This window comes from Panthera onca, chromosome D3 (assembly GCF_046562875.1).
Source record: "Panthera onca isolate mPanOnc1 chromosome D3, mPanOnc1 haplotype 2, whole genome shotgun sequence".
NCBI lineage: Eukaryota > Metazoa > Chordata > Mammalia > Carnivora > Felidae > Panthera > Panthera onca.
In genome coordinates this window covers 78537292-78553911 of record NC_138350.1, presented here as the reverse complement: position 1 = coordinate 78553911, position 16620 = coordinate 78537292, and the positions used below count along the sequence as shown (strand labels likewise).

General features: G+C 41.3%; 1 protein-coding gene and 1 long non-coding RNA gene across 5 annotated transcripts in view; one reads left to right on the top strand and one right to left on the bottom strand.

Moving 5' to 3' along the window:
• CDH20 (cadherin 20) overlaps positions 1-16620 on the bottom strand; it is a 207015-nt gene that overhangs the window by 30310 nt on the left and 160085 nt on the right. For all 3 annotated transcript variants that reach the window (XM_060613985.3, XM_060613987.3, XM_060613986.3), the window contains exons 3-6: positions 12448-12742; positions 11812-11931; positions 8994-9161; positions 4234-4421 (exon numbers count right to left, since the gene is read on the bottom strand). In XM_060613985.3, coding sequence (XP_060469968.1) covers positions 4234-4421; positions 8994-9161; positions 11812-11931; positions 12448-12742 — 771 coding nt within the window. The remainder of the gene's footprint in view (positions 1-4233; positions 4422-8993; positions 9162-11811; positions 11932-12447; positions 12743-16620) is intronic.
• LOC144613798 (uncharacterized) overlaps positions 1-16620 on the top strand; it is a 58365-nt gene that overhangs the window by 29110 nt on the left and 12635 nt on the right. The window lies entirely within an intron of this gene.

Sequence of the window (16620 nt, the reverse complement as noted above, 5' to 3'; positions counted from 1 at the left end):
TTTGGAAATAGAGTTGTTTCTCCAATTGATGGCATCTTACGGTTGCTTTAGGCCCAGCATGAGATAGCATGCATGTATTTCAGCTGAGTTCTGCACATTGTTGGGACTACATGTGTTGAACTTTATTACCTTCTAAAATGTCTCCAGAATGATTATACTATGATTTGACAATGAAACAAAAATTGTTGTGTGGGCAGAATGGCCTGGAAACAACAGCAGGGAGTAACTCTGATATTAGTGAAGCACATGTATCTGTGTCAATAAGAGCTTTTTACAAAAAAAAACCGTAAGGAAGAAGAAAGCATTGTATCATTTGAATTGCAAGAGTTTTTTTTTCTTTTTTAAAGTGCAAGAGTTTTTTTTTCTTTTATAAAACAATGATGTGATTTACATTTCATGAGCACCTTAGATTTGACGAAATATGGAAGTTTTGCTTTTTGTGGCCTGCCTAAGAGGAAAATGGACTCCAAACAATTGCTTGTTGTATGCTGGCAGATAGAAGACATGCTGAAGACTGGAGTAGGGCATAACGGCATGCTCATCTAGAATAAAGAGCAATCTGAAAAATACGTGTATCAAGTTATCTTTCAAGCATTTGAGTTAAGAGACTGGAAATCAATTGATTGATTACTTAAAAGCCAAAAAGACCCAAGATACTGGGTAGTAATCAGTGTGGTTTTATGAAGACCCAATTCTATCAATTCAACTTAATTTTTCTTTTTGAAAAAGTATGTGCTTTTCAGACAAATAATAGGGCTTATGGAAATAAATCAAAAGCAGAACTTCTGTTTCACTTTTATATGGCATTATTAATGACAAAGTAGGAAGATGGGTGTGGGTCAGGCATCTGAGTGAATGTTGTTCCAAAAGTACAGACTGAGCAGTCAATAGCCTCTAAAGTATTTATTATATTTGACTTGTCCATCTACCCAACTTATTGACCTCTTTTTTAATTCTATTTTCTATCACCTCCTAAGTTCAGAAGAGAAATCCAAATGACCTTGGCAAAACTGATGCCTATTTTGATTAAATATGGATATAGTTTTAGTAATGACAGTGAAAGATAGTGGTCTATCTTATAAGGTTTAATCTTTTCTCCACATAAGGGAGCTGGAGAAACAATATTGTGGGGTTCCCTTCAGATACAAAATTGTAATAGTTAGTATTTTTTTAAATAAATGGCCTATAATAAGGTCTAAGCCATATTCTAATAATTTAAAATACACTGATATATTATTATTTTGAATTATCTTATATATTATTTTTTTTTCAACATTTTTTTATTTATTTTGGGGACAGAGAGAGACAGAGCATGAACGGGGGAGGGTCAGAGAGAGAGGGAGACACAGAATTGGAAACAGGCTCCAGGCTCCGAGCCATCAGCCCAGAGCCCGACGCGGGGCTCGAACTCATGGACCACGAGATCGTGACCTGGCTGAAGTCGGACGCTTAACCGACTGCGCCACCCAGGCGCCCCAGTCTTATATATTATTTTAAGATACAAAATGAAATTTAAAATATATGGGGAATGCCAAAAGCTCTTTTTCTGATTGTTTAATTTTTTTAAAGAAAATTTTTGCATTAAAGAAACAATAATTCTCCAAATCTTTGAGCATTTACCTTGTGTACAGTTACCAGTCATGGTAGGCAGTGTATTATTAACTCTTTACTTGAGGCATGCCACATCATAGGGGAGTGTTCTTAATCTTATGTCATATACCAAATTGGTATTACCATTTTTAGTCATCTTTTATAATTCTAATGTGTTATGAGCTCAAAGGATGAGAATAAAATACAAAATTGTAATATTTAAATTACATCCAGGTTCATTTGATTATTCTGAAGTTAATACCAGCACTTTACACTGTTTTGAGGTCATCGTGTGCTGGTTTATAAAGATTTCTGGTTGGTGGAATGCTGAATACATCTGTTCTTTTGCTGTGTTTGTATATTGCTTATGTAAATACAGGACAAACATGTGAACTTTTCCCTTCTAAATCAGTGTTAATTCAACTCTGGAATAGCGTGTAGTGAAGTTGTCGTTAAAGACATTATTAACTTGTGCTCCATTCTAAGTTACGACTTTGATGCTTTTGTCAAGGTCATCGATGATCTCCCTGTGGTCGGCTTTCAATGTTCTCACATGATCTTCAACAGCATTTGTCTTTCCCTTCTCCTGGAAACAGTTTTTAATACCTTCCAGGGTACCACACTCCCTCGATTTTCCTCCTGTTTCCCTGATCTCTCCTTCTAAGTCTCCTTGCTTATCCTTGCCCTTCTCTCTGACCTCTTCATGCTGGGGTGCTATAGGGCTCATTTCACTGTCTTCTCCGTATGTGCCCAGTCCCTTGGAATGTCATTCTGTTGGATTTGCTTTAAGCAGCATTGATACGCTTGTGACTCCCAAATTTATATTTCCAGCCCAGAACTCTTCTCTAGACTCCATATTCCTATAACCAGTAGCTACTACACATCTCCATCTGGGTAAGATGTCCACACTTAATCCCAGTATTTGTCACCACCTGCCTGCCGCCTTCTCTACCTGCAGATTCTCCCATCTCAGTTAGAGGCAGCTCTGTTGTTGCTCAGTTGGTTCTTCTCTTTCTTTCTCATCCTCATTCAGGCTGTTAGGAAATCCCGTTAGCTCTACTTTCAGATTATATCCAGATTCTGACCGCATCTCACCACCTCCATTCCTACTACCCTAGGCCAAGCCACCATCATCTCCTACCTGGATTATTGCTTCCCTGTTATGGTCTTTTTTCCACACAGCCTACAGAGTAATTATCTTATAATGAAAGTCCAGTTACGTCATACATGTTTTGAAGTCCTCCAGGTGTTCCTTGCTTTACTCAGAGGAAGAAGTACTTAGAGTAGCCTGTAAGATCCTATAGGATAAGGAGTACAGGATCCTATACTCTTTATAGGATCCTATGCTCTTCATAGGATCCTATAAGTCAGACCGTATAGGTCTGACTTTTTTCGTCTACTAGTCTTCCCCTGTACTCAGCCTTATCAACCCCTTTGTTGCTTTTGAAACAGACTAGACAGAGCCCATCTCTGGGCCTTGGCACTGGTTTTGCCTGGAACAACATTTCCATGCCCATTCCCTGTCTGCAGGGCTCTGTGTGTAGTTCTCACTGAAGTCATTTGTAGGGCACCTCCCAGGGGTGTGCGTTGTCAACCTGCCCAGCTCTGTGCTGTAATCTACTCACTTTAAATCTTTGTATAAATGTCGCTTGTCTGTGAAGCCAGTCCCAAACACCCAATTTAAATTTGAAGTCATGTTGGCTTTTCTGATCTCACTTTTGTTCTGTTTTACCCCTCCCCACCGTGGCATTTGTCACTTCCTAGTACTATATTACTTTGTTGATTTATTTGGTATTTCAACTATCTTCTTCCCCTTTTTAGAATGTAAGCTCCACAAAGGCAGATATTTTCAGTTATTTTACTTACTGTCTACATCATGCGTGTAGAGTGATACCTGGCACATAGGTAGATGCTCGACAAATATTTGTTGAATAAATAAGATATCTTAGATGTATTTAAAGTAGAGGAGATGGAAGATTAAATCAATGAGTTTTTGAATTTATCACATACAGAGCTACTAGGACGATAAAATTTCAATTTTTTAAGGTTTTATTTTCCACCCAGATATATCCATATGTGTTTTATGTCACAGAAAAAATTGATTTTCAGAAAACTTATATTCAGAAAACTTGGTAATTTGTGAAGCAAAGGAATTTCAAGTGATAATACCACTCAGTAGCTATGTTTGATAAAACTTTTCCAAGACTAATTAGCATCTGTGGATCTTCGAGTAGCAATTAAAAAATCTCTGCATGTTATTTATTGACTCATAAATAATATTATAGCTTGCTTTATTATTTATGGTGTAAAATAGTGAAATCTGAGTGTTATTCAACTGTAAACATTGATCAAGTCATTAACATCATTAGTGAATTAAGCTACCACAGTTTTTTAAGTGATTAAGTAATGACTTAGGAGAAATGACATAATTATATTTTTATCATCACATGGTACCCTCTCTGTAAAATGATGACACAGCCAGTGTTTACATGTAAGCGAAAGGAGGTTTTTTTTTTTAACAAGTGGAAAGAACATTTGTCCGAGGATTTAAAACATTACATACCTCTAGTGTAACAGCCCTTACTGACCTCATATGTATTCCCAGCCTCCATTAACATGATTTGAAAAGAGGGGTTGCCTTACCTTCTTCACAGTTATGATGCCAACTTGGAAATTGGGATCTGTGTTAATGTCAAAGGCATCTGCACCGTCTCCGTCCACGATGGTGTATTTCATCTCTGCATTGATTCCCTCATCCAAGTCCTTGGCAAATACTCTACCCACAGTGGAGCTAACTGGAGCTGATTCCAACACACTCATCTGATAATGTTCTGTGAAGAAAGGTCAGAACATGCATTCGTGTAATCTGTTGCTATAAAAAATGCCTCAATAGTGTCAAATCATATCAGACATGCTGGGCAAAATGCCTTCCTCCTGGTTTAAGAATTAAAACTTGAGTTTTACAGAGGAAAAACTGAAATCCATACAGGCTGAGCAAACATTATGAGGTCATAGTCTATACTGGATGTTTGATAAGGAGGGACCAAAATAGCTTGACCTAATCCTAAGAATAGGACAGGATGAGGGGTGCCTGGGCAGCTCAGTTGGTTGAGCGTCCAACTTCAGCTCAGGTCATGATCTCATGGTTCATGAGTTCAAGCCCCACATCAGGCTTGCTGCTGTCTGAGCAGAGCCTGCTTCGGATCCTCTGTCCCCCTCTCTCTCTGTGTCCCTACCCCACTCATGCTCTCTCTGAAAAATAAATGAATATTAAAAAAAAAGAATAGGACAAGATGAAAACAAAAATATTTCTTCTCCACCCCCCTTGTTAAAGTTTCTACATTTTTGAGAGTGGGGGAAGGGTAGAGAGAGGGACAGAGAATCCCATGCAGGCATCACACTGTCAGTGTAGAGTCCAACACGGGGCCTGAACCCATGAACTGTGGGATTATGATCTGAGCCAAAATCACGAGTCAGACGCTTAACCGACCGAGCCACCCAGGTGTCCCCAAAATATTTCTTCTCTCAGTGACTCTACCTTCAGAGTGGAAGGAATTATCTTGCTTTCCAATCTTTCGGTCCCTCCTAATGAACTGTTTCCCCAAATGTTAATTCCTTCTGACAAAGGAAAAAATATTATGATTGCAAAGTATGTATTTATTCTGTTCACACTTGAAATGCCCACATTTTCCTTCGTGGCCTGGCCAGCATATGGAGTTTCTAGCTCTGTCCACTTGCCCATATTTAGTGGGGATCAGTGAGCTCTAAATGAGGAACAGCCACAAAGAGCAGCTCCAGCTACTCTACGACCAGCTTCCAGCTCCGTGTGTTGTCCATCAGTGCGTCCTTGCCCTCAGCCCTGCCCACTGCAGACCTCTGTTGTGTCTTGTTCTCTTGTTCCAGGTTAGAATATCCCAAAAGCCGTCACATCTGTGAGAATCTCAGAGTTGGAAATGTTCTCCTTTTCAACTTGATATTTTGAATTCACAATTAAATTTAGTTCATTTTCATTTTCAAAGAGTTGTGTCTTCACTAACTTACCTTCTCTGGGGCTCAACTTTTTGATGTTCTTCATTATTTTGTCAATCAAAATGTGACTGACTAAATAACAAAGAAAATCACACAATCACATTTTCAGTATGTTCATGGTCTCTTATTCTAATATGTATTGGCAAGCTGCAGGGAAGCCTGGGATGTAAGGGCTTGAGTTTCACAAAGATTTGGGGAGGTTGATAGCACCCAACCAGCTCACAGCACCCTCCCTTGTACAGGAAAAGAAATAAAGCCTGTTCTTTGCAAATATGAGCCAGGAAATTGCTAAGTTCTGTACTAAGCTGGCAGGCACTTGGATTTCATGATCTCTTTCCATTCTCTTCCAAAGTTGTTGAGGATTATTGCAGAACTTTTGGGAAAAACTAACAAGTATTATTCCCACACCAGGAAAGCTACGTGTTCTGTGTTTAAACAAGCATATACGTAAGATTTCTACACATGATGGATTGTATTAGAAATAAATAGCCTAAGATCTCGATATTCCTTTGTATTTGGTTCAGTTAAAGGTAACCGAGCTTGCTCAGTATAAAATAATAGTTGTGTCATTTGGTCAACATCCCATGATCAAATTATGGTAATATTTATAAGAAAGAAGGAAAATTGAATTTTTAAAATGAGCAGTCAAGGGGTGCCTGGGTGGCTCAGTCGGCTGAGCATCCAGCTCTTGATTTCATCCCAGGTCATGACCTTGGGGTCGTGGGATCAAGCCCTATGTCAGACTCCATGCTCAGTGTGGAGGGAGAGAGGGAGAGAGAAAATCTCAAGCAGGCCCTGTGCTGACAGTGCAGAGCCTGACACGGGGCTCAAACCCAGGAACTGTGAGATCATGACTTGAGCTGAGATCAAGAGTTGGATGCTTAACTGACTAGGCCACCCAGGCTCCCTAACGACGATTACTTTTATGTATTTACATTTCATCTTCTGTGCAACATAGTCCATGCTTTTACTCTACGCTGGATTCTCCATTATTTTGAAAAAGTGACAACTCAAAATGTTTGCTTTAGAATGGGTGTTAAGATGTTGGCTTGCGGGGCAGGACTAAAACCCTGGTTCTTTCTTGTTGTGTTGTGTGATGCCGTTGTGAAGTTGGCAGGTTTGGGGTGATAGGAGTTTCCTGCGGTTTGTCCAAATTCACACACTTAGGAGCTACATAATAACATGGTTTTTTGCCCTGTTTTCATTGGAGATACCCTCTAGTGTCAAATTTAAAAGCCAAATAGGGTAGTTTAAGGATGTTCAAGAATCTATAGTATATATAGTATATATGTATAGTATAAATAGTATCTATAGCGTACATATATATAGTGTATATAATCTATAGTGTGCAATATGAAACACTCGTGAAGTAATAAAGATAGAACCCACAGAATCAGCAAAGCAGTAAGAAACCAATCCATATGGCATTTCACAAACTGTTCCACGATGCACTGCTCTTCAGTATGGTAGAGCCGATTAGCTTCTCAGCCTACTTGCTTGTGCCATTCGTGAAATTCTTACCTAGTATTCTGCCTTTCTGTTTCATAAAATCTCATGGGGGTCTTTGTGTACACCAGTTGTATGTGAGTATTTGAACTTCTTCTATCTTTCAGAGATAAAGGAGATGGCTCACTTGGTCTGTCTGGTTCAGAATATAGCTACTCAGCTACTAGTCTGGTTTGACTCTGGTTTTAGTTTAGTTTAGTTTAGTTTTTTTTTTTTTAACCTGATTTCCCTGGTCAAGTATTTCACCTGGAATTGTGGGTGCTTTCACCTGGAATTCTCATTTCTCCAACGGCTCCCTTTAGGCATCTGATTCTCAAATTCCCTTCTCCATTGCTGGGCTCCATTCCACAGTTACAGCTCTGTATTTCCACCTTCCTTAAGGACATTCAATCAGATTGTCCTGCCGTCACTTCATATTCAAATCCGTATTTGTCTTCCTCCTCCCCTGCCACTGGTTCCATTATGCATCCTCTATTTCCATCAGTACTACGATTCTTCTCCCTGTCACCCAGACTTAAAACATCGTAGTCATCTTTGACTCCACCCTCTGCCATGTTTCCTTCAGCCAGGAAATCAGGGGACAGAAATCCATGTTTTCTTGTTAGTCCCACTCCACTCCTTCTGCTGTTTCTTTAAGTCCTTATTAGGTCAAATCTTGACCATTGTAAAAGCCCCCTGACAGGTTCCCCAGCTTCTAGCCTCCACTTTTGCCAACCCCTCCTGTACCTGGCTGTCAGATTAGCCTTCTTTTATGTCTCTGTCTTGCTCGAAAACTTTTCAGTGACTTCCTTTAGAAATATAACACATTTGAAACACTGAAGAGCACGTCTCCACTTTTAGGCGGTCTTTGAACATAAAATTCCGTTCGCTACTTTATTTCCAGGTCTTTCTGTTGTAGATACATACATATATATATATATATATATATATATATATATATATGTATTTTTTTTTCTTACATTTCGATTCTACTCGAATGAGTTGTAGGAAAGCAGAGATTTTGTTTGTTTTGTAAACCGCTCTATGTCCCATACCTAGATGGTGCCCAAAACAAATATTTTTTTTGAATGACTGAATGGCTTCCCCCTTCTGGAATGTCCTTTCTTTCTATTTAAATCTTTTATATGTTTCAGTCCCCTGTTGAGGTATCATCCTTCTGTGAAGGCTTCATAGTTCATTGTGAAAGTTTCATTCTGCACTACTCAACTGGCATGGCAAATCTACTTGTTGGTTAACTTCCTATGAGTTTAGAATATGTACTCCCCAGCTGAATTTTAAGCTTCATGGGGGCAGCAACTGGATCTCAGGTATCTTGTATCCCTCATGGCCGGTGCCATTGCAAAGCAGGTACTTGGTACTCTTATGAGTTGACTGGTTAAATAGTTAGGCTGCTATGTGTTCACCTACAGTTTTGGCTTAGTTTCTCTGTGTGCATTCTCAACAGGGCAGTATTGTCTCCTAGGGGACAAACATTGGTTCGGGGAAGGGGGAGATCTGAAAAAAAAAAATCTTAGACGCTACAGTGGTTTGTAGCTTTCTAAAGTTCACCCCTATCCAACAAAATCTTATTCCTTACTATTTAATTTTATGGGGCAGGGTGCAGGGCATGACGATCAAGGAAAAAAAAAAGTTTAGAAGAGCTTCAGAGAGAGGTGATAATGAAAAAAGTGAGAAACACTGGTATAGTGCCATGGGATATTGGGATCCAGAAGGGAAATGTTTATGTGAGAATTGCACAATAAATGTATGAAGGGAACCCATGGATAATTGAACTTAAGGAGGAACTCAGACTGCCCTTTTTCTTTCATTTCTGTAATAGGTGCATCCCTCTGGCCTGAGATCTGTATTCTCATTGGTTAGGTACTCACTCTGGGGAAAGCGGGGTGGGTTATCATTGACATCTGAGAGGGTGATGTTGACCGTTGTGGTCCCAGCTAACCCTCCAAGCTGCCCTCCCATGTCCTTGGCTTGGATAATCACTTCATAGTATTCTTTGGCTTCTCGGTCCATGTTCATGAGAGCTGTCCTAATGACACCTGCAGGGCAGAAAAGATTTTGTTTTCATTTTTATTTTTTTTAAAAGTTTTGTTTATTTATTTTTCGAGAGAGAGAGCTCTTGTGCGCGTGCACACACGAGTGGGGGTGGGGGCAGAGAGAGAGAGGGAGAGAGAGAATCCCAAGCAGGCTCTGCACTGTCAATGGGAACAGGCTCAGTCCCACGAACCAAACTGTGCGATCATGACCTGAGGTGAAACTGAGTCAGATACTTAAGCGACTGAGCCACCCAGGTGCCCTAAGATTTTGTTTTTAAAAATAAAACCACAAATGCAGTGTTTAAGATGGGCTTCTAGGTTTCTCCCTTGTGCATTGTTAATATCTAGAGTCGAGATGCAAATCATCTGTGTTTTATTAAACTTGAGGTCAGGAGTCTAGCTTCAAAAAAATGCTGTGCTTAATTAAACAATTGGTGAGTAGGCCCTGTTCCCTCAGGAAGAGCTCAGAGCCCATTTCCTTTGGCAGCATTACCGGGAGAGAACAGGAGGTGGCAGCAGTGTTCTCCAACAGAGTTAGGGACTTGCAGTCTGGGCGGATTTCAAGGGTCTCTGTCTTACCAGAGAAAACTGGGGCTTTGCGTCTGGAAAACAAAGCCTCATATGTCTGCAAATCTGTGATTTTAGATTTCCCTCTTTCAGCTTGCTCTTTCTTCAGCCCCTAGAGCCTTTGTAGTGTGAATGACTTTTCTTTAGGCAGCTCACTCCTAGTCTGCTTTTCCCTGCCTCCCCTATACCTGTAAGCAGGTTTGGAATTCTGATACGCTTTCTTTTCTTATATATCCATTCGGTTTTGTTACATTCTGCTTACCTCTGTGCTTCACTGATTTCCGTGAGCTGGGACATGAAAGATGCTCTGTTGGGTTGTTCATTTTTAACAGGCGTAAGGGACGAACTTCCCCAGACAGTGAGGAGCAGCATCACATTGTGATGATACAGTGCCATTTAAGAAGAGGGGTCTAAATCAAAATCCAGTGAAATGTGTTGTTTTGATCCTGCGGAGGATGTGCTGTAATGTTTTATCTCCTTTTTAGCCCTGCTACTTAGAAAAGTTGACTTCTCTAGCACTCTAGGCAAAGATTAAAGGCTTGTTTACTGCAAGTTTACAGCATGACCCTGGGCTAAATAGACCTTTTGCATGCAAACAGAAGACATTGGGAACCACAAACCTGTCTCCAGTTTACTCCTGTAGTGTATATATTGCATTATAGTAACACCATTCTTAAGTGAAATATGCAGCATTTTCCTTTTTTAAAATGCCCAATGGGCACAGCAATAACTATCTTTTCATGTATTTTTGACCTTAACACTAAAGATACCCCCTGGGAGCTGTCAAAATAATGTAAGGTTCCTCTTAGGATATAAAGGACACATTACCCTCTTCTTCTGTATTTTTCTTCCCTGTGGGCATCTCCTCACTACCCCCCCCCCCCCCATCCATTTGTAGAATTGTTAAAGTTACTGTTTTATAGAAGTCCCTCACTGCAACCTTTTTTCTTTCCTCCTACTAATTTATACTCCTTCACTTTCTACTTTTATGATATAAGTTTCTGAATGCCTGGTTCCCCTTAGGACTTCTGGGAAAAAAAATTCTATCAGGTTGCTAATGGAAATGTATTTTTTCTCTTTCAAATGGAGAGGTGACTTTGAGTGTTCACCATTTACTCTACCTCTGTGACTGTAAGTTTCTTCACTCAAGTTCCTTGCTAATTACTCTTAGGTCTTCAATTTTCTGGTTTGTAAAATGGGAACAGTGGCGCACTCATGTGTTTCATGAGTTCACAAGAATAATGGGAGGCTCAAATATGGTAATGTCTGTGACAGTGTTTCAAAAGGAAGAAAGATTGGCACAAGTGCAAGATAATGAGAGTAGTCAAAACTGTCAGGTAGAACTGAAACAAAACAGAAAAACAAAACCAAACTTCTGTCTTTTCTGCCACATTCCTCCTTACCCATCCAGTTCTTTATGCTGTCCCTCCTGCTAGAGCTTCCCACTCAGTACCTGCCTTTTGGGGGGCCACATCTCATGCTCTGTGCCGTTTCCCCCGCCTCAACAAAACCTGTGTGTCCCAGCATCCATTTATTCTGGCTGTGTTTTCTGCTTAGTGCAGGGTGGCTCAGTGGGAAGAACATCAAACCACATGTCAGGGGACATATCTATAAATAGAAGTACTTTGTTAGGTCTCAGTTCTCAATTTCCTTATCTGTTAAGTGACCAGTGATGGACTGGATGATTCCCCTAAGGCTCTTCATAGTTTCAAAATCAATGATCCTAGTTCTCTAGCAAGCCCAGGTTAATGTGTCAATCCTCTCAGGTCTTTCTGGAGAGATAAAAGATATTCCCTGGGGATAAATTCAGCTGTAGGAGTTATTGAAGGCTAGTGAGGATATACCTTTGTGTAGGCAGGCTTTCTGGCCTCTCCAGTCACATTTGGTACACTGTCTATACGTAGCCCTGCTCTTACCCACCGGGGCAGTGCTGGTTTCCTGTCTTAATCCTAAAGCTTGTAACAATCTCCTTTGTTTTATACGGTCCCTAGAGAGTCCTTGAAAAGGAGAGTTGAGTTTGCCGTAAGCAGCAGTTATAAATTAATAGGGAATAAAGCAACCACCTCCCACAACTTGCATCAGATACCTGTTTTGGAGTCCACAGAAAAATATGGCTGGCCCTGGAGAATGCTGTATACTACCCGGGCACTGTTGCCGTAGGTTGGATCATCAGCATCTGTGGCTGTCACCTGGATGACAGAGGTCCCTGAGGAAGAGAGATGATGGAAACCTGTTCAAGTTGAATTGCTAAAGGCCGGATGCAGTTCTGAATGGGCATTTGGAATTGTTACGTTTGTTTCCTTGGGAGCATCCCTTTTGAGGTCAGGTTTCCATAACTCCTATCTGGTGCCTCTCTAGTGGGACAAGAGTTATTTGTGTTTTAAATTCTTAGTAACCAGCAAGAGGAACACAGCCTTTGGGTTCTTCATTGCTCTTTTGATAATACCAAAATGCTTCTTCCTCATGAACCAAACATGTATCCGTCTATCATCTGTCTTTTAAGAATCAGAACCAAATAACCATGCTAGGCTTATTATTACTATTATTTTTTAATATGACTGATTTCAGTGTCTGTGTAGTTTCCTGCCTAAGGACTTGGTTATCATTTTTGGTCCAGTTTTATACTTTGTGAGCTGTTCTGCACATTCTCTCTTTCTGGGTATAAAGAGGGCGATCTTCTGTAGAACTGCTTTTTGTGAGAATCAGTGACTCTCCACCTTACCCACTGGTGACATTTCTGGCACAGTGGCGACATAAGGTCCATCCAGGAACTTGGGCTCATTGTCATTGATGTCTTGGATTTTGATGATGAACTCAGACTCCGGCTCCATAGGCCTGCCTGTTCTCCTGTCTAGGGCTTGAGCCCTTAAAGTGTACTGGGCCCTTTCCTCTCGATCAAGCCTCTGAATGGCGTGGATGTCTCCAGTGGTATCGTCGATGGTAAACACGATGCCTGCACCTTCTCCTGAGAGGATGTATTTGATGGATCCATCCCCTCTGTCCATGTCTGAATGGAGCTGGGGAAACAAACAGAGAAACTTGGAATCTCATTATGGATATGAACAGGTGTTGGAAATAAATTGATTGTCAGTTTGGTCCAAACTTATGACCTCCTTTCAAACAGGAGTAATTTTTTTTTTTCACTCAAGTGTTTAAAATGTTGATCTACAGAGAATTATCATACGTTGAACATGATTGTATCAAGGAGCAAATACAGACTGATGAGTAAGTAAAGTTTTTCCATATCACGTTCAGTATCCTAGACTTACCACTATATCTTTAGGTTCTTTTCCCTGAGAAGTCTAGAAAACAGGAGTTCTGGGAAGTATAGGCCCCCAGCATGAGAATAGAAACAAGTATCATAAGGAGGAACCTAGCTTTTCCACTTAGGAAAAAAATGAACAAGCCTAATATTTAAAAGTAAAGTTTTTGACATAAATTAAGTTTTTGAGTTTCAAAAACCTGCTGATGATTCAAGTTGCCTGAAAAACTGATGAACTGATTTAAAAATAGGCTGCGGCCACTGTACTGGAAATTGTAAGTGACTTCCAGGGACTCTTGAAACTCTCTGATGCTGTGGTCCTAATCCAGTAATTGCATTCGGTAGGACTATGAGTGCTTGTGTTTCAGGTGTCAACATGGGTTTACCGGAGGTTGTTATTATTTGCATGAATGTATCTCTCTTTGGTGGGACCGTTTCCTGGGCTTGTCATTGAACCACTCAAATCTGTATGTGGATGGGGCCATGCTTTTATCTGCCCATCCAAATGTGTTTTCTACTGGATTACTCTGTCTGTAATGACTGATGCACTCTCAAAAGGAGTCCGGGGCCCTATTTTCATAGTAGGCCTAGAAAGACGTTTCTTCTGCATCTGTAATTATAGATATAGTTCTATGGCAAGAATCCTGGAATTTTGTGTTATCATATAATAAGAGTTTTTCTCTAAAGGGGGCCTCCACTAGGTCTGTGGTTGCCTGGGTTTTAGCACTTTGCACAGTTCAGAGATTTAGTTTATAAATCAGGCAACCCGGTGTTACGCTTAAGCTAGTGGGGCAGATAAATGGGGTCTAAAACACGAAGGCGGTTATAAATTGAGGGCCCTTGACAAAGTACTGGATGTTTGTTAGTCTCAAATTTCTGATATTATAAATGTGGAGAACATCATTAATACTTACTTTGAAGGGTTGTTGGGATCATTAGAAATTAATGGATGTAAAGCACCTGGCACACTGTCTTTCCCATAATAGGAGCGCTACAAATGGGGCCGATTATGATGAGGATAGTAATGGTGATGTGCAAAGAGAAAAGGGTCTTAACAGCCCCAATCTTCTCTGCTTCCTTCAAATCTTCAAGAGTTTAGCAGAGACGGCCGAAACCACCTGTTGGCTTTTTTATTATGCACAGTCTAACAGTAAAAGCTGCAGAAGGCTGCCTGAAGCATTGCTGGGACAGTGTTACTCTGAGGATTAGGTGGCACAGATACCAGGAGAACACCTGAAAAATGGATTCACGGCATCCTAAGACAAGGGTGGGTTTGGAGGTTGTGGCTGGCTCTGAGGTGATCTCAGATTGACTCACGGCCACATCATGCAGGCAACTGTTTTGCCGCCTAGAGGAATTCAGCTGTGTCTTATCTAGAGAAGAGAAATAAGGGAATAAAATTGACTGAAAAAATAGCTGTGGGTTTTTTTTCTACTTCAAGAATTCGATTTAGAATATGCAGTTCTCACGTTTCCTCATACCGTATGCAGTATTATTATTTTTTGCAATCCGAATCTTCTAATGCAGTTAAAAAAAAAAAAAGCAGAGGTGGCCAGCTCTTATTGTGTAGAATAGAAAGCCATTTTGTTGGGACCTGGCCACAAAGAAATGAAAATCCATTCCATCGGGAGCTGTGTTTCCAGGCAAAGGGATGGAATTGGGCGAAGGAGGACAAGGACCTCAGGATGTTTTTTAACTTAAAAAAAGTTGCTCAGTATTTATATATGTTGTAAGACATGTAATCTTAAGGCATGTGACATAGAACATTTACTTAGAATGAGATAGGTTCATTTAGGGCATGGCAGATTATTTAGGGGGAAGAGAAAAGAATATCTGACATGAAGTACACAGGACTGTTTTGAGGTGTTCTGCGTATTATCTAAAAAGTTTTATCTTATGGTCCTTGAAAAAACTAAGCATGCTCTCTATCATTATAGGCCAAACATAAGTGTTCTGCCTGTGGGGAGAGCTTAATAAATAACAGAAGACTAACATCATTGCTCCTGCAGGGGGTTCTAGTTCCTTAGGAGCCATCCGGCTGGCTGAGGTCAGTATAATCTGGGTTGAACCTCAGATCTGTTCTCTGTTTTTGTCAGTGCTGGGAGAAGAATTTGAGGAACTCTGTATGGTAGGTTCCTTGAAGGCGGGAACCATGTGGCTTTCATCGCAGTGTGGGTTCTCACATGCAGCAAATGCTCAGTACAAGTGTATCGAATGGGGCACGTAGGGTACAGGGTTAGGTTTAAAGCATTTTGTGGGATCTTGTTCCCTTTGTCTCAGAAGGGCTAGCAAGCATCTTGCAGGTAGCTTCTGTGTGTGTGTGTGAGCCTGTGTGCAAGAGGGAGAGGAGAGAGGGAGGGAGGAAGGAACAAGAGGCATGATGAGCCTCTCGTGAACAGGAAGAGATGGGGACCAGCTATGAAAGGGACCAGAATCTGCTTACACAGAACTGTTTTCTGAGGAATATCATTGTATCAGTTCAGGATCCAGTCAGGGAACAAAACCTAAACGAGTTATGTTCGCAGAGTGAATTTAATATGGAGGATTGAAAAGGCAAAAAGGGAACATGGAAGTATTGGAGAGAGAGAGAGAGAGAGAGAGAGAGAGAGATTCCAGGAAACAGCTAGCGTCCCTCTGGCCGGGGGAACAGAGGGCAGCAGTTGGCGCTTCTGGAATCTAGATGTTTGGAGGAGGCTGGGCCTGAGGCATCAGAGGAGGGAGCGCGGCCGCCTGGGGCTGGGGCTTCAGGAGCTCAGTGGACGTGCCCCTATCACGCACATCTCTCAGACTTCAGACTCCGATTTCTGAGAAGGGTGTGCCATCCGGTCGTGCTGCTATTGTTGAGGGGGTGTGGCGAGGCTGGTGCTGTGCTGGGGGTGGGGGAAGCATCTAGGAACTGGAGCCATTTGCTGGCTTCCAGGAACAAGTCCCTTCTCCCTCTTCCTGCCTCTGGTTCTCCCTCTAGTACATTGTACAGTCAGAACCCAAGGGGGAGCTGGTCGGGAAAAGTCTGCGTCCTGACATCACCGTGTGGTGTATGGTAAGGTGAACACAGAGCCGAGAGACCCCAGCTTCCGGAGCAGCTTGGTAGTGGGCATTCAGTATTAGGGTTTACCAGCCGTAGAAGACACGTTTGGTTGCGACCGTTGCAAACATGAGACGTTGACGGCTTTCCCCGAAGTCACTCAGCAGATTGGCAGTGTACTAAAAATGTGTTTTCCGTTTCACCGTATCTAATTCAACTAACACTGACTGAGTGCCAGCTCTTCTGAAGAAGGTAAGGAGCTTCTGGAATGGAGTTGGCAGCACATGCTCATGCACATCTTGGGAGAACATTCTTCTCCCCCAAATCCAGGCAGAATAAGACAGGTGGATATCCTACTTACCCTCGTAATGCTTCAGTTCAGCTAAAGGAGTAGTGAATGATGGGCAGTCCATGTAGATTATGACAAATCTTGGTTGATTTAGGATTTTAAAATCAAGGGTGATTTTCACTCTTTTTTGGTCATCTTTCATAGTGCCTCGTACAGTTCCAGGAATGCAGTAGTGCTTCCACTTTGTGGTCAGACAGCTGCCGTGGAGCTGTGGACCTCGGCATGCCTTGGAACCGCAGCGTCGTGCCCAGGCACAGGC